This window comes from Castanea sativa, chromosome 7 (genome assembly GCF_040712315.1).
Source record: "Castanea sativa cultivar Marrone di Chiusa Pesio chromosome 7, ASM4071231v1".
Lineage (NCBI taxonomy): Eukaryota > Viridiplantae > Streptophyta > Magnoliopsida > Fagales > Fagaceae > Castanea > Castanea sativa.
In genome coordinates this window covers 20305027-20326369 of record NC_134019.1, presented here as the reverse complement: position 1 = coordinate 20326369, position 21343 = coordinate 20305027, and the positions used below count along the sequence as shown (strand labels likewise).

At 37.2% G+C, this 21343-nt stretch overlaps 1 protein-coding gene and 1 pseudogene across 5 annotated transcripts; both read left to right on the top strand.

Annotated features, from left to right (window-relative positions):
• The first annotated feature begins 559 nt into the window (after window positions 1-559).
• Window positions 560-8028, top strand: LOC142643440 (DExH-box ATP-dependent RNA helicase DExH18, mitochondrial-like). 5 transcript variants are annotated; one of them, XR_012845857.1, is made up of 4 exons: window positions 677-3268; window positions 5870-5935; window positions 6699-6822; window positions 7785-8028. XR_012845857.1 is itself a non-coding variant. In XM_075818068.1 (3 exons), the coding sequence occupies exons 1-2, from the start codon at window positions 822-824 to the stop codon at window positions 5925-5927; spliced, it is 2505 nt and encodes an 834-aa protein (XP_075674183.1). In that variant the 5' UTR covers window positions 560-821; the 3' UTR covers window positions 5928-5935; window positions 6699-7070. The 5 variants fall into 5 exon arrangements, 3 of the variants coding, with proteins under 3 accessions (XP_075674183.1, XP_075674185.1, XP_075674184.1); XR_012845858.1 differs by having other exon boundaries at window positions 6679-6822; XM_075818068.1 differs by lacking the exon at window positions 7785-8028 and having other exon boundaries at window positions 560-3268; window positions 6699-7070.
• LOC142644108 (pentatricopeptide repeat-containing protein At5g13770, chloroplastic-like) lies at window positions 7754-21111 on the top strand (annotated as a pseudogene).
• Window positions 21112-21343: the final 232 nt, after the last annotated feature.

The window sequence follows — 21343 nt, the reverse complement described above, 5'->3', positions numbered from 1 at the left end:
CATGACCTACATTAACATTTAAGTAATAAAAAATAAATAAAAAAATCAACAAAAGTAAAACCATTACTTTTTGCTTCCCAAAAAAAAGAAGAAGACAATTTATGAATAAAAAAGTAGCAAATAAAAAGAGACGTAAACCTCTTTAAATTCATTGGTAAGAGCATCCCTTCCAATTATTCCACCAGCAACAGAAACAATAAACGGAGTATTTGATCCCAATCTTTTTGTTATCTGCATTATAATAAGCATTAGCAAACAATTAAGTCACAGTTCAAAAAAAAAAAAAAAAGATAATTTTTTTATATATTTCTGCTGCGTCCTTGAAATATAGAAACAGAAATAAAGATGGAAGGTAAATCTGTAAAAGTAAAAGTAACAAACATAACAATTTTTAACACACAATTTACCAAAACTAATATATAAAAATAAAAATAATCCAATTATAATTTTTCAATTTGTGTTTGTGTGAGTGTGAGAGAGAGAGAGAGAGAGAGAGGGGTAGAATGGTAAAATTACATGAGGGAGGGGTTGAGACTTGAGAGAGAGAGAGAGAGAGAGAGAGAGCAGAAGATGTGATAGCAGAGTTGGTTCCAGGTTTTGCTAACGCACGCCGCCGATGCGAACGATAACGCCGGTAGCTTCTCTAGAATCTTCTGCAATACGTCATCGTTTATCAGCTCAAACCACAGTGTACATGTAGATGTAGTAGTACGGAGGCGGAGCTTCATTTCAATTCTTTTCTCCCCATCATCCTCCCATCCAGGTTCTGCGTTTCTTCATTTTAATGTGAATATATTATTAGTTCAACATCAACAACAGCCATGTCCCTGTTTCGAATTTATAAACCTAAGACACACCCTTCTTCTTTTACTTCTACTAGGCTAAGGGTTCTGCTATCCAACCTTTCTTTTTATGACCCTTTGATTTCTCAGCATTACCGGTTTTGTCCTACTGCTTCAGATGACCCAAACCCTCCATTTTCCACTACTTCTTTCACTTTCTTTCACTTATTAGCTCCTTGTAAATTTCCCTCACAACCTCTCAAATTTAAGGCCTCTGCCACCTTCTATGCAAAACCCTTTTCTTCTTCATCAGCACCTAATGGTGATGATGATGATGATCATGGTGTGTCTAGTTTGACAATGGTTGAATCTGAATCTGAATCTGAATGTGATTTCGATGCTGATGTTGGGAAAACAACCGTTGGTCTAGATGATGATGATGATGATGAGGGTGGTTGTAGCACTGTTGGTGATTCAACCATGGTTGAATTGGGAAATGGTATCAATGAAGAGGGTATTGTTGTTGATTCTATGGTGGCTAGTGATAATAATGATGATGTGGGTTTGGAGAGTTGTGAGGGTCATTTGAATGTTGCATTGCGGAATCCTGTTGAAGTGTATCGTGAGTTAAGAAATGCGGAGAAGGGTGCGAAGCAGACACGGTGTGATTGGGAGGTAATGCAACAAGTGTTTAGTTATTTTGGGAAATCGGGTTGGGCGTCTAATCAGGCTCTCGCAATTTACATTGGGATGTCATTCTTTCCTACTGCAGTGCAAAAGTTCCGGAACTTTTTCTTCAAGAAATGTTCTGCTGATGTTTTTAAGTATGTGGTGTCGCTTGGTCCATCCGATGATGCTGTCAAGTTCTTGTTTCCTATCTTCGTTGAGTATTGTTTAGAGGAGTTTCCTGATGAGATTAAGCGTTTTCGGGGTATGATTGAGTCGGCAGACCTTACCAAGCCCCACACTTGGTTTCCATTTGCACGGGCTATGAAGCGGAAGATAATATATCATTGTGGCCCAACCAATAGTGGTAAAACTTACAATGCTCTGCAACGGTTTATGGAGGCCAAGAAGGGTATCTATTGTAGTCCTCTCAGATTATTGGCTATGGAAGTCTTTGACAAGGTGAATGCACATGGGGTTTACTGTACTCTACTTACAGGTCAAGAAAAGAAATATGTCCCTTTTTCAAACCATATTGCCTGTACTGTGGAAATGGTGTCGACGGATGAATTGTATGATGTGGCTGTTATTGATGAAATTCAGGTGATGGCAGACCCATGTAGGGGTTATGCTTGGACGCGGGCATTGCTTGGATTGAAGGCTGATGAGATACATTTATGTGGGGATCCGAGTGTTTTGAGTATTGTTCGAAAGATCTGTGCAGAAACTGGGGATCAGCTGCATGAACAACATTATGACAGGTTTAAGCCATTGGTGGTTGAAGCCAAGACCCTATTGGGAGATCTTAAAAATGTTCGTTCTGGGGACTGCGTGGTTGCTTTTTCGAGGAGAGAGATATTTGAGGTTAAAATGGCAATTGAGAAACACACCAATCACCGCTGTTGTGTAATTTATGGTGCTTTGCCACCAGAAACTCGTAGACAGCAAGCTACCTTATTCAATGATCAAGATAATGAATTTGATGTGCTTGTTGCTAGTGATGCTGTTGGAATGGGTTTGAATCTTAATATTAGAAGGGTTATTTTTTATAGTCTTTCGAAATACAATGGAGACAAGATTGTTCCAGTTCCAGCATCGCAGGTGAAACAAATTGCTGGAAGAGCTGGCCGAAGAGGAAGCCGCTATCCAGACGGACTCACAACAACCTTGCATTTAGAAGATTTAGACTACTTGATTGAGTGTTTGAAGCAACCTTTTGTAGAAGTAAGGAAAGTCGGTCTCTTCCCATTCTTTGAACAGGTTGAACTATTTGCTGGGCAACTGCCCAATGTTACATTCTGCCATCTACTTGAAAAATTTGGTGAAAATTGCCGTCTAGATGGGTCATACTTTCTGTGTCGACATGATCACATAAAGAAGGTTGCTAATATGTTGGAGAAGGTACAGGGGTTATCTCTTGAAGATCGTTTCAACTTTTGTTTTGCCCCAGTTAATATAAGAGACCCAAAAGCAATGTACCATCTCCTTAGGTTTGCTTCAGCATACAGTCAGAATGTACCTGTCAATATTGCAATGGGCATGCCAAAGGGTTCTGCTCGAAATGATTCAGAGCTCTTGGATCTTGAGACTAAGCATCAAGTGTTGTCTATGTATATGTGGTTATCAAACCACTTCAAGGAGGAAACTTTTCCATATGTGAAGAAGGCTGAGGCAATGGCAACGGACATTGCTGACTTGTTAGGTCAGTCTCTAACCAAAGCCAATTGGAAACCAGAATCAAGGCAGGCTGGGAAACCAAAGCATCAACGGAAGGAAGATGGTTATGAGAGGCCAAGATCACTTATCAAATTATATGAGAAGTAAGTATCTCCAAACGGTAATTTTGTTCAGGTTCTTCTTGAACCGGCAGAGTTTTCATTTTAATATATTTATATTTTTTTACAAGGCACAATTTTAAAGGTTCTTATCTAATAAGCACTATTTGTTGTGGTTTCAATCTGTCCTGTGGTTCTATATCCATAGAATCCTGGTACTTCACCTTGTATGGTTATAAGTTATTAAATTCCAATAAATACTTTCAGGATTTGATGTTCTTTTTTGTACATAGTTTTCCTTCCTTTTGTTGTATTTTTCGGCTACTTTGTGTCTTAAGTAGTCTTTTTTTCAATAAATATTTTTCTTACTTATATAAAAAAAGGGGTTTTGCTGTTCTTTCTCTTTACCAACTTGTGGTTGGGGCACATGCATTCATGTTTGCATAGTGGTAGCTGTAATGGGGTAGTGGTGGGATAGGTTGATGTTGCATTTTTTTGTGAATACAAAAATGGTATGTGGTTGTGGTGAATACAATTGTAGGTGGCCTGATGGTTGTGCTGGTGATCATGGTGATGTGGTAAGGGTGAGATGATGGTAGCTGGTGGTGTGATGGTGCTGGGGTAGGGGGTGATGGTAAAGTTTGATGGTGGCAGGGTTTGCTTGGATATGATTGTGTTGGTGAATGGAAATTCATTATTAAGATCCCCAACATACAATAAAAATAGTTAATAAAGTCAAAATAGTAATATATTTTTGCCTATTTGCTCAATTTGATAGTTTGCACAAAGTTTGCAAGTTTGAATTTTCCATAGTTATTTCAATTTCTTAAAATTTTCAGTAAATCTGAAAACAATTATAAATGGAAAATATGATAATAAGCTAATCATAAAAAGTTGAAAAACAAAATTTTATCTAATCCTCTTGCACTTTGTAAAAATAGCCAAGAGCCTTTTAGCTCAACTACCATTTCATGGTGTTTTCAACAAAGACATCTAGAGTTCAAAACTCCAATTCCCCTTGTTTCAACTGTAGAATTATAAATAACTAACTAAATAAAAATACTTAATTGTGATAGATATGATCAAAATGAAGTATATGGTTCAATCAAAATATATCCATAGTCAAAGACCAAAAAGCACAAGGTTTGTAAAACATCCTTGTTCATACCTTTTGATATGTAAACAAAATAATGTTTGTATAGTACAACACCTTAAGAATGGTGTTTGTATAATAAATCAATGGTCAATGTACATACCCATTGGAAGCATGTGTAACTAACCAAGAAAAAAAGTATTTATCTTTGGTTAGAATCTTCTTAGTGGGTATTTTCTAAAAGTTAGATTTTTAGTTTAGGTTAATTATTGGAATAATTTCAACTGGTGTGCGTTAAGAATTTGATGTTGGCAGTGGATGGAATATTTGGATGCATAGTTGTTGTTAGGAACCTGCTTCAAGTGAGGTGGTTGCTGCTGCTGCTGCTATACTTACTGTTGAGCTAATGGCACGCTTATTGGTGCTGTTGCCATGATTACTGGTACTGTTATTACTTGGAAGCTTGATGTACTGCTTGTGTAATGTTAGTAGCTGTTTAGCTATTACTAAGGTTGTTAGCATGTGTACTATGTTACTGTTAAGCCTAATGCTGTTAAGTAATTGAGCATGTGCCTGAATTGGGAAGTTAATTGTTCAGTTAGTGGTGGTTAGGCTAACAGATTGTAACTTCTGTATTTGACCCTTATACACTCCCTGTGTACTACGGTGTCCCTTTTTGATATCAATAAATCTTATTACTTATAAAAAAAAAAAAATTGTTAGTTAGGAGATCAGTTGTACTCGAGCAGCCTAGTTAAATAAGGCTGGCTCTTGTTTGTAAAGCACTCAAGCAAGAACAGATAATAAATCCATTTGAATTGAAGGGTGTATGACATTTGAAGAGGGGTGGTTGGATTGATGGAAATAAATTTATTTCCAGACAGCTTGAATGATGCATGATAAATTAGGTAGTAGCTCCTTTCTGCTGATAGCTAATTGTGAATACTACTATTTTAAGTCAGAGAATCTCACTGGATTTATACGAAAGCTATCAATTGTGGAGCTTTGCTTTCAGATCTTTTGGGGTCTCTTGGGAATTACCTGAGAAAGTGCTTGACTTTTTGTTTGGTTGGAGGAACTGGTTGGGTAAGCATTCTTCAGATATTTGGAACCTGGTGCCATTATGTTTGATGTGGATTATTTGGAGGGAGCATAACAGATGTATGTTTGAGGATTTGGAGAGCACAGGGAGGGGACCATGTTTTAGCCTCATTTGTAGGCACTTTGTTTGATTGGTCTCACTCATGGGGATTCACAATTAGTGACTCCATTCCTGTGTTTATAGTCTCTTTCTTATTGAACATAAATTTTTTTTTCTTGTGTAATTGTCTTGGCTGCTTTGTGCTTTTTGTATGTAGTCTTTTTTTCAATAAAATTATTCTTATAAAAAAAAAGGCTCTCCTAAATATTACAATATGAAATTCATCATATATATTAAAATGCCTGTCTAGAAATTTATTTTCCTTTCTTCCTTCTTTATATAAGTACAGAAATGATGTTCATCTATATATATATACATATTTGAGGTGCCAATTTTATTTTTTACCTTGCAGGAAAAGGCTTGAAAAGCCTTCACAACATAAGCTTTTAGACAAGGTAGTTGCATTGTGATATTGCAGGTAATGATTCTACTATGTTGCCCCATTTCAAATCTTGGCTGCCATGTTTGCTTTGTTACCTTTGTTCATCTGCTTTAATATATATTGCTGTTATTGAAGATTTTTTTTGTTGTCCTGGTATTTAAAATGTGCATTATATTGTCTTATTTTTAACATCTGGTTCTTCACTTCTTCTGCATAGTTTTCACATGAATCTACACAGGCAATGCCGCAATGTTGAAATGATTTTATGATTTCTTACATTATGTTTGGTTGGATGAAGTGTAGAAATGAGATTTTTTGTACCTACTTGTGTTGGGTGGTAGGTAAAGGCTTTGTTCACCATTGTACCCTGGTTTGGATGTTTTGTTGTGAGTTCAGACAATCAATGTTAGAAAGCCTTTTAAGAACCCACCCCACAAACTCCTCACCCCTTTTTCATTTTTTCAGATCTTTTATGTAGCACATAACTGTAGGGTCCATTTGGTAGGAGGGAAAGTAGTAAGGCGAACCATGTGGGTAGCCCAAATTAATCAACGCAGATATGATTTTCCTTCATTCTTTTCGTCACCGTTTGTAAAACTTCATTGTAGCCCAAATTAATTTGATGAGTAAAGAGGACCATCTGCTTCTTGTCAAAATAAACTGAATCATTTTCTTGTTCATCACTTTCCTTTTGCTATTGAAGGAGAATAATGTTTCTAAAACTTGAATTATTTGTATGGTTTAGTGTCCTTGTTCTAATCTTTGACTATTTTTCATAGAAGTTTCATTGCTCTGCCAGATTTGCTGGAATTGTTGAAGAAAGATAATTGGAAGTTTTGGGTTTTGACGATGGAAGAAATTGTCATTGCTTGAACATCTCCTGGAGCTTGGTGTAACTTAAACGGTTGCTATATTTATCAAAGGTATGCAACTATGTGGGTAGACCTGAGGACTCCTTTTAGAATAGTCAGCACCATTTGGTTTTTTGGTTGTGTCAATTGAGATTTTTGTATCCTTTAGAGTGATACACAAAATTTAGCACTCCTGCTACTTTAATGAGCCTTGCCTTTTACTTCTAGATTATATTCACATATGAAAGTTGTATGGAGAAATTTCACACTCAAAATTGTGTTAACCTTTTTAAAATTTTGTTCTGTTTGTTTGTTGAGAAGCAAGGGTGAATGTAGGATCCTGTCATAAGCATAAGATGAGTGTTTATATGAATATAACATATTTCATGATAAAATGCATGGTTAGAAGAGTGTATGTGTGTGTGTGTATAATGGGTAAAACTTATATACTTTTGGTGCAGTATATTAGGTTTCTCATTCTCCAATTAAATTCAAACACTTTTTGAATTTAATTATCATTGGAAAAGATGACATTATTCTTATCTTATTGGTCAATGCAGCCAAGTGTTTGAATTCAATTGGAGAATCTAATGTACTGCACCGAACATATTCTATCTAAGTTTACCTATATATTACAGATATAAAAATAACAACACATCTTTGCACTACTATTGTATGCTTCAAAGACCTCTTTTGCCTCTTTCAGGCCACCAATAAAAATGTAATGGAGGATCTTAGGACTCAGGGAAAGCAATGAGGGAAGGACACACTGTCATAGCTTGTAATAGCTGATTATAGATTTATAGTATTTCTTTGTGTGCGCTTTCATGGTTCAGATTTCCAGGTGGCTGTAATCTACCTGTTCCGTCAGTGTCTTGCACTGAATTCATCACCCCCCCCCCCCCCTTCCCACCCCAAAAAAAAAAAAAACCAAATGGTGTGATTCTTGCTCTATTTTTTGGCCCTAAATTATTCCTACTTATGCTGGAAGGAAGCTATTGATATGGACTTAATGGTTGAACTGTTCTTTCTAGGAATGCAACTTTCTGAGCATTCAAAATGTGAGGATGCGTATGGAGAAGATGTCATGTATAGCTGGTTAATATTCAGTATGCAAGTTTGCCATTCCCTTCTTATGTTGCTAGTGAATTTCTCACTTAAGGTTACAAAATTATTAGTTCATACTTAAGTGTGCTAAAGTACGGAGATCTTGTCGGTAGCTTGCCTTTTCACTTTTGTAGGATTCTTGTTTAGTAATGTTATCGTAGTTTACACGTGTACATAAGTCTCTGTTAAAAGAAATAATTTATTTATAATATAAAAATATTATGAAACATAGATGTTTTCCTATAATAAAAATATAAGGGGAAAACTTAGCCACAGTACTTTATATGTTGTCCTTAGGTACCCCTTCTAAATTACAGCTACATGTCTAATTTTATAACTCAGCTGACTAGGCATTGGCCCCTTTTCTTTCCTTGCTAGCAAACCTATTAACTTCAGATCTCTTAAGGGGTGTTTGGTTCGCTTGATATTAGTATTACATTGCATTGTAATGTTACATTCTTATAACTTAGATTCATGTAATCATATTACAACAATATAAGATTAAGGTGTTTGGTTCATTGAATTACATTCTCGTCATAATCCAAAAAAGTAGTCTCATTACCAAGGAAATGCCAAATTTACCCCTAAACTACAAATACCCTTGGAAGAGCCAAAATGACCAAAATACCCTTATGACTTTCAAAATCACAAAAATACTTCTAAAATGACTAGAATACCCTTATGACCCTTAAAATGAATATAGGAATATATTGTATTATATTGTATATATAATATAAAGGACTCAATTTAATCCATAAATTTCCCAATTTTGTTAAAATTAAGATGGAATTGATTTTTTATTTTATTTTTATAAATTTTTTGAAGGAAGAATGGAATATATAGGCGCGCACACACACACACACATAAATTACCTACAATATTAAATAATAGCAACCCACAATCTTGCTTTTTCATAATACATCATTCCCTTATCTTATCCTCCTCCTATATATGTGTGTGTGTTTCTCAAAAAAAGTAAAATAAAATAATGCTTATGCTTTTAGCATAATCCCACTAACATCAAACTTGCGTCTCTTAATCCCACTAACATTATATCTTGACCATGATAGAATAGACAAGAATATAAACCAAACGCCACCTTAGACTTCTCAAGCAAAACCTCAAGAATGAGAAGGCTATTTGTCTTCTCACAATCTCAAGGGACGCATTACCTAATTTCACCTTTTTTTTTTTTTTCGTGTATAGCGGATCCCTATAATGCATTGTTAATTGCAATATGTAGGCTCCTAAGAGAGGACACGAATTTCGAATCTAATACTTGAGATTTGAGTGAGTGAATTAAGATAGAGTGAGTTCAAGCGTCAAGAAGGAATTGTTTGTCTGGTAGGGGAAAAAAACCAATTGATTTCTCATAGCTTTTGTTTTCTTTCAAAGCTAGATCTTGACATCGATACTTGGGATTGGGCTTCTGGAGTGGATTTTGGCAGCTAAGCGGTAGTTGGGTTTGGGTATGAGTATGGGTTTGCAGTGGTTTGGTATGGGTATATGTACAGGTGGGCTTTTGTCGTTAACATCAACACACGACATCAAACCCAGTTTTTATTTTCTTCCTTTTCTGGTATTTAGAAAGAAATTTGGTTACTGTTAAATACTTAAACTGTAGCGATTGTGTTAGAAATCCGAGAGATCTAATGTTATCAGTTTTCTCGCAAGCCATGAAAAAAAGAGGTAGAAAGAAATAAAAAGAGACTGTTAATGCTTGTAAGTTGAGTTATTTTGATTTTGATTTTGATTTTTATAGAAGCTTGAAAAAAAAAAAAAGAAGGACAGGTGGTTGTAATTTAGAAGGATTACCTAAGGAACGGTATTGAACCTAAGTTTTGCCCAAATATAAAATTAATTAATTTTAAATGTATTTTGTATTATATTTATTATAAAAAAACTCTAATTTGACAAATTTTAATTATTGTTTTGATTAAATTTCCTACTCTTATCCGTATTAATTGTTTGTAATATCAAGTTGTGTTATTGAAATCCATATCAATATTTTCTAATTGAATGCTACTATTATTTATATTAAATATCAATATTTTATTTATTTATAGATTTTAATTTTTTAATTTATAAAATTTTAATATTTTTTGATAATATTTTTTTAGAGAACTAATATTTTTTGATAATATGATAGATACAATAAGGGAAGAGGACTTGAAATCTGGACATTTTCCATTGAAAATATTTTTTTTTAGAGAACTAATATTTTTTGATAATATGATAGATACAATAAGGGAGGAGAAAAAAAAATTTGAGTTATATGTCTCTTTGCTAATCTTGAATTTTTATGTAATTTGGATCATTAGATTTATGTGTCCGTGTGTCCTCAAACCGAGGATCTTGCTTTCGAGTACTATGAAAAAATTAAAGGAAGCCCGGAATTTAGACCGGAGAAATCAACTTGAAAGCATGTAATCGGGTATTTGTTACGTTCAAATAAATGGCGTATGAATTTAGTAGTTTGTAATGATTTCAAGAACTATAATGTGTTGCCTGGTAGTTCCACTTGTTCAAAATTGGTAGTAGTTGCATTAGAGCTAGAAAATTCAAAATCGTTGAGACTTTGCTTCAAGTTTTCAAATCTAATGGTAAAGTCAGTGTATTGGCCTTTGGTTCTGCAATAAGAGGCTACAACAAGCTTCATATGTATAGAAGCACCATTGTAGCATTTGGGAAAATGAGATCTACGGGAGTTGTTCCGGATTCTGAATGTTCTTGCCATATCATGGAAGCTTATATGAGACTTGGTGATTCCGAAAAAGTGGTTGAATTTTTTTTTTTGTGAATTAGAAAGTAGTCATCTAGATTTTTATTCATCACCATTTTGCACTCGTATATATGGGACTCTAATTGAGTCCCTAGGAAAATCAGGAAGAGCTTTTGAAGCTCTTGAATACTTAAAAGAAATGACAAGGAAAGGAATTTCCAAGAATTCTTCGGTTTACTCTTCTTTGATTTGTTCTTTTGCAAGCTTGTTGCTAGCAGTAAAGGTGGCTGAAGATCTTTTCGAACAAGGGAAAAGCAAACAAATGTTGAGAGATCCGGGGCTGTACTTAAAACTAGTGTTGATGTATGTGGAAGGACTAATGGAGAAGACTCTTGAAATTGTTAAAGCAATGAAAATTTCAAAGTTAAGAATTTCTGATTGTATATTCTGTGCAATTGTCAATGGCTTCTCAAAGAAAAGAGGATTTCTAGCTGCAGTTAAGGTATACGAAGAGCTAATTTCTCAGGGATGTGAACCAGGACAAGTTACATACTCCTCGTTTTATTTTATTTTTTTGATGATCACTCCTCGGTTATAAATGCATATTGTCATCTTGGGCTCTATTCGAAAGTTGAAATGTTATTTTCAGAGATGGAACAAAAGGGGTTGGATAAGTGAGTTTTTTTTTTTTTTTTTTTTTTGAATCTGAGCCTTGATTGGCTTTCATTAATCACAAAATTGGAGTACAACAGAGAAAGGAAACATTTCAACTACCCAGACTTAACATTTGGACCTATCAATAAGCAATACATTCTGAATTATAGGTGGAGAACATCCAATCCACGTTTGAGATGTCTCTGTGCTCCTGCTGATCTGAGCTATATTGTGCGTTGCTCTGTTGTAGTCCATTTTCAGATGTTTTACACTCCAGCTCCTAAAGGAAGACAGCAAGGTGAGAGCTCCTTGTAGGATAATACCAAATTCAGCTCCAAATGATCTAGAATTCAGCTCGTGGACAGCTATAGCTGAATCAAATTCAAGCATTATTCTAGGAAGCTGCAATTCACATGCTAGCTTTATCCCTTCCTCAATAGCATAAGCTTCAGTCACTTCCACGGTGTAAAGGGTAGGTAATAGCTTTCCTCTTGCTGCAACTACAACACCCCTGCAGTCTCTAATAATCACTCCCACGCTAGACAACATACCACTCTCTGACGTTGCTCCATCAACGTTAATTTTGCACACTCCAGGAGGGGGTGCTGCCCACCCCATATTAGGAGCCTGTTGCTTTAGGAAGCAGGCAGTCATGGCCCCATTATAATCTCCCAACAGCCTTTGGGCATAACCCCCAGATTTGTGAGGATGGCAAGCATTTTCCTTCATGGATTGCTTGATTTCTGCTATACCACATTGACCAAGCAGTTATGAAAAACACTTCCAGGTCATTAGGCGTGCTAGCTTGGAGAATGTGCAAAGCCACATCCACCAAGTCATGGTTTTCAGCCATTATATTCATTGGGTAGGTTTGCCAGCTCCATCAGACCTCTCTGACCTTTCCACACAAGAGCAGTGCATGTATGGTGCTTTCCACTTCTTTTCCACATAGGGGGCATAAGGCATCATTGTTAACTCCCCTTCTTCCCAAGTTCAGCCTGATTGGGAGGCCATTGATACATGCTTGCCAAACAAAAATTCTGACTTTTGGTGGGATCTTGAGCTGCCACATCTTTTTCCACAAAGGAGTTCTGAAATCTCCAAATGAGCTCTCGCCTGCCTTAGTCTTTTCCACAACAGGGAGTGCCACATAGTAAGCGCTTTTAACAGAAAAAACACCTCGCTTGTTGATAGGCCAAAAATGTATTGACTCCTTGTGATGGATTAATTGATTAATTAGCCAAGTTATTAATTAATCAAATTAACATGCAAATTGCGTGGTAGCACAAACAAATCACCAATTAAACTAAGTATGCAGTGGAAATTAAATGACACGGTGATTTGTTTACGAATGGGAAAAACCTACACAGCAAAAACCCCACCGTGTGAATTTAAGGTCACCACTCCCGAAATTCCACTATTATCATAACAAGCGGTTACAAGTAAAGAAATCTCAAGTACCTTACCAACCTACAGTTGAACCCTTACCCCAATACCCAATTGGAATTGTTCTTTAGTGACAATTTCTCCTTTCGATGCACGGCTCCCAAGTACATGACTAACCAATTGCGCGGATTCCAGTATGCGACTTCAATCACCAACTAGAGAAGATTGGTGGCTGCAAAGTTCTTTAATTCATCTACACAATGAAGATCAAGAAGATGCTTGGTTACAAAACCCTACGGTGCAAAGACACAGCAACTTCTTCACAAGAGAGATGAACTAGGGCAAGAACTTTGTCTCAAGTTACAATTTGCATGAACAAGGATTTCTCAATGCTTGTGCAACTTGCCATCATTTGACGGCCCTTAAAATAATCCTTTTATATGTCTAGGGTTAGGAGAAAAGAAGGCCCAAACACACATCCACGGATTGGAATCAAAACAGAACTCAGAATCTGTTTTTCTTAAATCTCGACAGCTTAAAGGTGTCGAGGTGCTGTCGAGAAGCTGTCGAGCCTCGGGGCCAAAACAGTTTCTTAAAGCTCGATAGATGCAGCTATTGAGTTTTAATAAAGAGCACTTCTAAGCTTGTTTCTTGGATAGACTTGATGACTTCAACACTTGATCTTGAAACACAGTTTCTTGAAGTATAAAACTCATCCTAATTCTACCTAATTACAAGTAAAGTACGTTTTGACAAAGGATTAACCAATTACATAAATAATGAATGGCATATGTTCTAAACAAGTGAAACACACATGTCCTAACAATCTTCCCCTTTGGCAATTCGTGACAAAACCACAAATAACAGATGAACATATGAGAGAAGTCATAAATCACTCAACTCATATACACTTGTTGAATACAATAAAATCTAACCTAACACAAACTCTTGAAAAACTTTGCAAGAAGAGAGTTTATGACAAGTAGACTTTGACAACCTATAATTCTGAAACACTTTAAACAAAACTCATCAAGGCATCTTAGTGTGAAACAGAGATAATAGATTGCATACAAAATAAAGAAGCATGTGTATAAAGAGAGAAAAGAAACAACACATGTAAAGATAGGTGAAAGAAACATATATCATCACATATATAACAAAGATGAGCACAATGTAAGTAATAATGGTCACAAGACCTAGGAACAGGAAGAAAACTGTATCTAAAATGGAGAAAAGAAAAAAATACAAGTAATCCTCACTACATCCCTCAACATTCAACACTCTCCCTATAAAAAAAAACTTATACAAGCTCTCCCCCTAAGTATGCCTACTCTAATAACCCAAAACTACTCCCCCTTTTTGTCACAAGTGACAAAGGGTAGAGTGTCAAGTAGACATCTCATCGGTAGAGCTAGCATCCCCATCATCAGCATCCGAAGCATCATCATCATCACCATCATCATCCTCAGACTAGGAAGCCACAGGAGGTGGTGGAGGAGAAACCTCGGGAGCAAAACTACCCATGGTCGCCTGTCGCCTAGCAATGTGACCAACACGAACATTCACCTGATACAACTCTATAGAGAGCGTATCCAGGGGAGCATCCATGCGCTGAAGCAGCGCCATGATGTCTCCTAGTGACACATCGTTCGTAGAAGAAGAGGGAGCGGATGAAGCACGAGCAGATTTGGATGGAGCAGAACGGGAGGAAGGAGCTGCTGAACCTGTCTAACGCGACCTAAGCTGTGCCTCACTACGTTTTACGGTAGCGGCATCTATGGCAACCATGACAGAAAAAGGGTCGGAGACAGGAAAAATGGATAGAAAGATGGTGTAAAATCCTCTTGATAGCAAAAGGAAAGATGAGCTTATCACGGGTAGCTGTATCCTTATACACATCTATGATAGAAAAGATGAAATGTGAAGGAAAGTCAATGGTAAGATCCTCAATAAAAGACAATAGAAAACGAGCACGAGGCTCTGTGATAGAGTTGTAATGAGAGAGAGGATATAAGACAAAAGTCATCACCATGTTTAAGAAACGAGGATCTTTAGCAAAATGTCGACATGATGTAAACTGGTGCTCACCCCAATCAGAAGGGCGCTCACAGAAAGTAGTGATCATCTCATCTTTGGACACAGTCTGCAGACGCTCACAACCAGGGTAGTCAGGATGCGCAACCCTCGGAACATGGAGCACATCGGATACCAACTCCGATGTGACGACTAAGCGCGTACCTCGAACGTGAGTGAGAAAGAAAGGTACAGAATAATCAAATCCATGCATGTTGGAGTAAAACTCCTAGATCAGCACGGAAGGACAAGTGACCGGGACGTCACACGGTGACTTCTATTCCCGTTTGTGAAAGACATCGGGAAGGTCAGTGTCGACAAATTCTGCCAAAACAACTTGGCGTTCCGAATGAACACCTCGTTTGGAAAAGTTCTCTGAGAAGTCCTGATGGGTTTTCTCATCATGGAACTGAACAGAAAGAGGAATGGAATCAGAAGATGAAGAGGCCCTAGAACGAAGAGGGTTTTGGGTCGGAATAGACTTATGTTTTGGTGCCATAGACACTACTAACGCAAACAGAAAGAGTGAGGGAAGAAAGAAACACTCAGAAAAGTTCCAACACAATTCAAATATAACAAGTATATTGAATAGATAGAGCGTATGCATGGGGAATGCATGAACATGTGACATGCAATATGAAAAACATCATAGGCTCAGCCCAATCCAATCCTACCAGCATACAAACATTTTGCACACATCTAAATGCATGAAAAGACAATTAGAATGCTAATGTGATGCAATGCATGGAGTTTTTAAGATTAAATCATCAAAACCCGTCCCAAAAATTTTAACGCAAACTCATCAATTTTGAAAAACCCCAAAATTTTTCAAAGACCCCAAAACCTAGGTTTTAAAAACATGAAATGCATGTAAAATGAGGGATAAGAAGCTTACCAAGTGAAGAAAAACTTGAAGAAGCTTGACGAAACCTTAAGAAAAGGATTTGGAGTGTAAGAGAGAGGTTTGGCAAGTGAAAAGATAGTTCTATCGAGAGAGAGATCGAGAGAAATGAAGAATCGAATCGCACAGAACCTTTATATAGAACCTCAGTAAATCCTGACAGATACAGGTATCGAGAGGTGTCGAGACATCTGTTGAGGTAGGTGTCGAGAAATACAACGTCGATAGATCCAGCTATCGAGAAGGTGTCGAGGAACAAGACAGGACACGAGAACAGATGCTCGATCGATCCACTAGGTGTTGAGAAGCTATCGAGAGGACAGGAGGTTGTTCGATCGATCTAGAAGGTGTCGAGAAGCTATCGAGATTACGATAAGTAAAAGTTGAGAAGCTCGACAGACAAACAGGTGTCGAGGAGGTGTCGAGAAGGTGTCGAGCCAACTTTTTAAAACAGTTTTTCAATAAGGGAAAAACACAAACATGATTGGAATCACGCATGCAACTCAACCAATGAACCAATCAACATATTAGACTCTCAAAATCATCTCTCAACAACAATCTTAAGCCCATGGAACAAAAACAAACACACTCACACACTAAGCAAGTCTAACCAATTTTATATTTCAAAAACAAGTCAAGACAGTTTAGTGAGTATACATCAACAAATGTAAACCTTGTGATGGCCAAATCACATTGTACTTGCACATGTATCAAAAATAGCAAAGAATATTGCGAGTTGTGTGTGAAAACATCACAAGATAGCATAAATGTCTCTTTGTTATGACGATTTGAGATATGAGAAAATCACTTTAACTCACACACAATTATAACTATTTGATGGGGACTATCACCTTCAAGGTACATCCTATAACTCCCATATCTCCTAGAAAACACGCTTGCAATCATATTTAAGGCATTTTTGATCTTTTTGCTTTTATTTTCTTTGCATATTTTCTTTTTATTAAGTAAACCATGCATGGGTATACGAAGGAGAGAAAAGAAATACCCAATTATGTTAAGCTTTTGACATTGCACTTTTGCTATGCTGAAGCATACAGATGTCATATCATGATTGGCGGGTAACAGTGGTGAGATAGTTATTTATACCTTTCTCTTAGGATTTTCTAGTCTTACCCGTAAAAAAGAGTGATACGAGTGTTAAGTACAAGAGATCACTTAACCTTACTCATCACAAACAAAGAGCCACAAAACTCACTTGTTTAGTTGTGCATAGAGATGCTCATCTAAGCTATAAGAGATACAAAGTTTAGAAAACTTTGTTTCAATGGCCATTTTAAAGTTCACAAGAACCGATGTACACAAACACACACTGTTTTTGTATTTTTCTAATTTTTCATTTTTTTTTGAAAAACAAAATAAAGTAAACTAAAAACAAACAAACAAAAACATGTTAAACAATGCAAAACAATGCATAAAACTAGACTGACTCAAAATAGTAAAGCAAAACACATAAGTAATGCAAAAACAAAAACAAGAACGGGAGAGAAAAAGAAGAAATGAATAAATCACTTGGAACCCTTTTTCTTCCACACCTTGGAAGAACATTTCCTTTTAGCAAACCCTTGAACCGGTGATGAGGGGGAAAGATTGAAACCGTTCAAGTTCGAAAGGAACATGAGGGCTTTAAGAAGATCTCCAAGAGGAGTAAGAGAGGTTTGAAGCTGATTCTGGTTCCCAGATGCTATCATGCCATTGCTCTGTTGAGTGGCTAACCACTTATAGCAATTTAGTCGAGTATGACCGGCAATACCACAATGATGATAGAGATGCTGCTTCTTCTGTTTAGGCTTTTGAGAGTTAGCCTTCTTAGTCCTAGGGGTTTTGGTTTCCTTCTTCTCAAATTTAGGGGGTGCCCCTAAAATGGACTTACCCTTGTCTAGGTTCTCACTTGCTAATTTAGTTTTATCATCATTGTTCTCAATTTTAATATTATTAGTAAGAGGAACAAAAACAGTAGTATTAGCAGAAGCAATGTTAGAGGAAGAGAATTCATACCCCAATCTTGTTCGATCAGAAGCAGATTTCTGAATGCTGAGCATCTCATCCAGCTTCGCACTTAATGCCCTCTCCAATTGAGCTCTAACTTGAAACAGTTCCGCTTCAAGCTTCTTGATATTCTCAGCCAAGAAATTGTTCTCGAATCTCAGTGCCTCAATAGTTTGCTTCATCAAACTTTGTGGAAAGTTCCTCACGATTAAGTTCCACATCACTGCGCTTCTTGGTGGCTAGCCTATAGAGTTTCTCATGCTTCTCAGAGAGCTTGTACAGTTTCTCATAGGCTGTATGGATATCATCCTGATCATCCATTTTTTCAAACTTGGATTCCACCAATTCCTCTTCTTCATCCACATCTACAACAATCCCTTCAGTAGTGCCTTACTCTTCCCAATTCTCTTGAGATATGTGAGACATTCCTATTTCATATGACCAAAGCCTTGACATCCGAAGCACTTGGGTCCTGCAGGAAGAGTATACTGACCGCCATCCCTAGCATCCTTCTTTCCTTGCATCCTTCTTCCCTTTATCTTGACTTTTGAACTGAGAGGAGTTAGATTGCCTACGGTCCTTGTCAAAGCCCTTTCCATTGGCATTTTTCATGAATTTCTTGAATTGTCTGGTGATGTAGGACTTCATCTTAGAGTCTTCATCGTCTGATGACTCATCCGTCTCATTGCTCTTGGCCTTCAGTGCCATGCTTTTGCCTTTAACCGACTTGCCAATTCTTGTCAACCCTAACTTGTAGGTTTGCAGATTACCAACCAGCTCAGTCAGAGGAATCTTGTCAATATCCTTTGATTCCTCTATCACCATGATCTTGGCATGGAATCTCTCGGGTAGAGATCTGAGCACCTTCCTCACAATCTTGGGTTTAGGAATGGTTTTCCCAAGATTAAAGGTTGAGTTTACTATGTCCTTGAGCTTGGCATATAACTCATTGAACGGCTTATCCTCCTCTATCTTAATTTCTTCGAAGCTAGTAGTGAGCCTTTGTAGCTTCGAGTCTTTGATAGCCTTTGTTCCCTCACAGGTTGTCTGAAGGATAGTCCATGCTTCTTTTGCAGTTTCCGTGGAGGATATCTTCTTGAATTCCTCATTAATGACCGCACTGAATAAGGCATTCAATGCTCTGCTGTTGAAGTTTGCCGCCTTGATCTTAGCTTCATCCCAATTGACTGATGCTTCTTTAGGTTGGTCCAGCCTATCTCCACAGCTTGCCACACCTTCTCATCTAGAGACTGAAAGAAGGCTCTCATGCGTACTTTCCAGTATGCATAGTTAGTACCATCAAACAATGGAGGTATAATAAGAGACTGACCTCTATCCATGACAAACAGGGGTCAATGGATCACACACAAAGATTAAAACCTAATCAGAGTGTGCTTGCTCTGATACCCCTTGTGATGGATTAATTGATTAATTAGCCAAGTTATTAATTAATCAAATTAACATGCAAATTGCGTGGTAGCACAAACAAATCACCAATTAAACTAAGTATGCAGCGGAAATTAAATAACACGGTGATTTGTTTACAAATGGGGAAAACCTACATGGCAAAAATCCCACCGGGTGAATTTAAGGTCACTACTTCCGAAATTTCACTATTATTACAACAAGCGGTTGCAAGTAAAGAAATCCCAAGTACCTTACCAACCTACAGTTGAAACCTTACCCCAATACCTAATTGGAATTGTTCTGTAATGACAATTTCTCCTTTCGATGCATGACTCCCAAGTACGTGACTAACCAATTGCGCGAATCCCAGTACGCGACTTCAATCACCAACTAGAGAAGATTTTTGGCTGCAAAGTTTTTAAATTCATCCACACGATGAAGATCAAGAAGATGCTTGGTTACAAAACCCTACGGTGCAAAGACACAGCAACTTCTTCACAAGAGAGATGAACTAGGGCAAGAACTTTGTCTCAAGTTACAATTTGCATGAACAAGGATTTCTCAATGCTTGTGCAACTTGCCACCCTTTGACGGCCCTTAAAATAATCCTTTTATATGTTTAGGGTTAGGAGAAAAGAAGGCCCAAAGACACATCCACGGATTGGAATCAAAACAAAACTCAGAATTTGTTTTTCTTAAATTTCGACAGCTTAAAGGTGTCGAGGTGCTGTCGAGCCTCGTGGCGAAAACAGCTTCTTAAAGCTCGATAGATGCAGCTGTCGAGCTTTAATAAAGAACACTTCTAAGCTTGTTTCTTGGACAGACTTGATGACTTCAACACTTGATCTTGAAATACAGTTTCTTGAAGTATAAAACTCATCCTAATTCTACCCAATTACAAATAAAGTGTGTTTTGACAAAGGATTATCCAATTACATAAATAATGAATGACGTATGTTCTAAACAAGTGAAACACATATGTCCTAACACTTGTTACCAATCCACACAATACTATCATCAGGTAGGCTATAGCTCAGCGGAATGCTGAGGATAGTTTTAGCTTTTAAGGGTAAAAATATGGCTCTAATCAATCCTGCTCTCCATCTTCTCATGTCCACATCAATTAAGGAGGAAACCATGGGGAAGTCATCAAAGTCAAGCTCAGGGGAACAAACCTTGTGAGTGGTTGGGGTGGGGAGCCATTAATCCTCCCATATGTGTATTAGCTTTCCATTTCCAACTTTCCATCTAGTGCCTTGCCTTATGACTTCCAAACTATTGTAAATGCTACGCCAAGCATACGAGGGGTTGCTCCCTAACTTTGCTCCCATAACATCACTACTCAGGTAGTACTTAGCTCTATAAATTCGAGCAACCAGTGTTGATGGGTTTGTGAGTAGTCTCCAAGCTTGCTTTGCTAGCATAGCTAAATTAAAAGCTTGGAGATTGCGAAACCCCATACCACCTTGAACTTTTGATTTACACATTTTCTTCCACCCAACCCAAGCCATTTTTGCATCCTCCTCTTTTTGACCCCACCAAAAATTCCTCATCATCCCTTCCAAATCCTCACATAAGTGTGTTGTGGCTTATTCTAGCATGATTGTAATGTATGGCAAAACGGGGAGGCCTAAAGATGCAATGAGGCTTTTGGCCAAGATGAAATAAAGAGAGTGTGAACCAAATGTTTGGATTTACAATTCTTTGATGGAAATGCATGGAAAGGCCAATAATTTAAGGATGGTTTAGAAGCTATGGAAGGAGATGAAGCGAAGAAAGGTTGCACCAGATAAGGGTAGTTACACTAGTGTTAATAGTGCTTATAGTAAAGCCAAAGAGTTTGAGACGTGCCTGCGATATTACAATGAGTTTAGGATCAATGGGGGTGAAATTGACAAGGTCATGGCTGGAATTATGGTTGGGAGTTCTTTCAAGGAGTAGTCGGATCGATGAGTTGGTGAAGCTTTTACGGGATATGAAATCTGAAGGAACACGATTTGATGGGAGGCTTTATCGATCATCAATGAATGCATTAAGTGATTATGGGTTGCAAGTGGAAGCCAAATGGTTGCAGGAGTATTTTGCCAAAATGTACTTAGATTGAAGCACATTTCTTTTAAAAAAAATATTGATTGCTTCTCTTATAAACAGTGTATATCAAATCAAAATTTTTATTGTATGATATTGCATTTTACCATTGGAACCAAATGAATTGCTACAAAACATTATTTTACTTAGTTTTGCGGTAGTTGATGATTTGTTCTACAATATGATCATACTGCCCCAATTTCTTGGTATTTGGCAATTGGCATGTGGAATATGTGCTTGATAAAAAA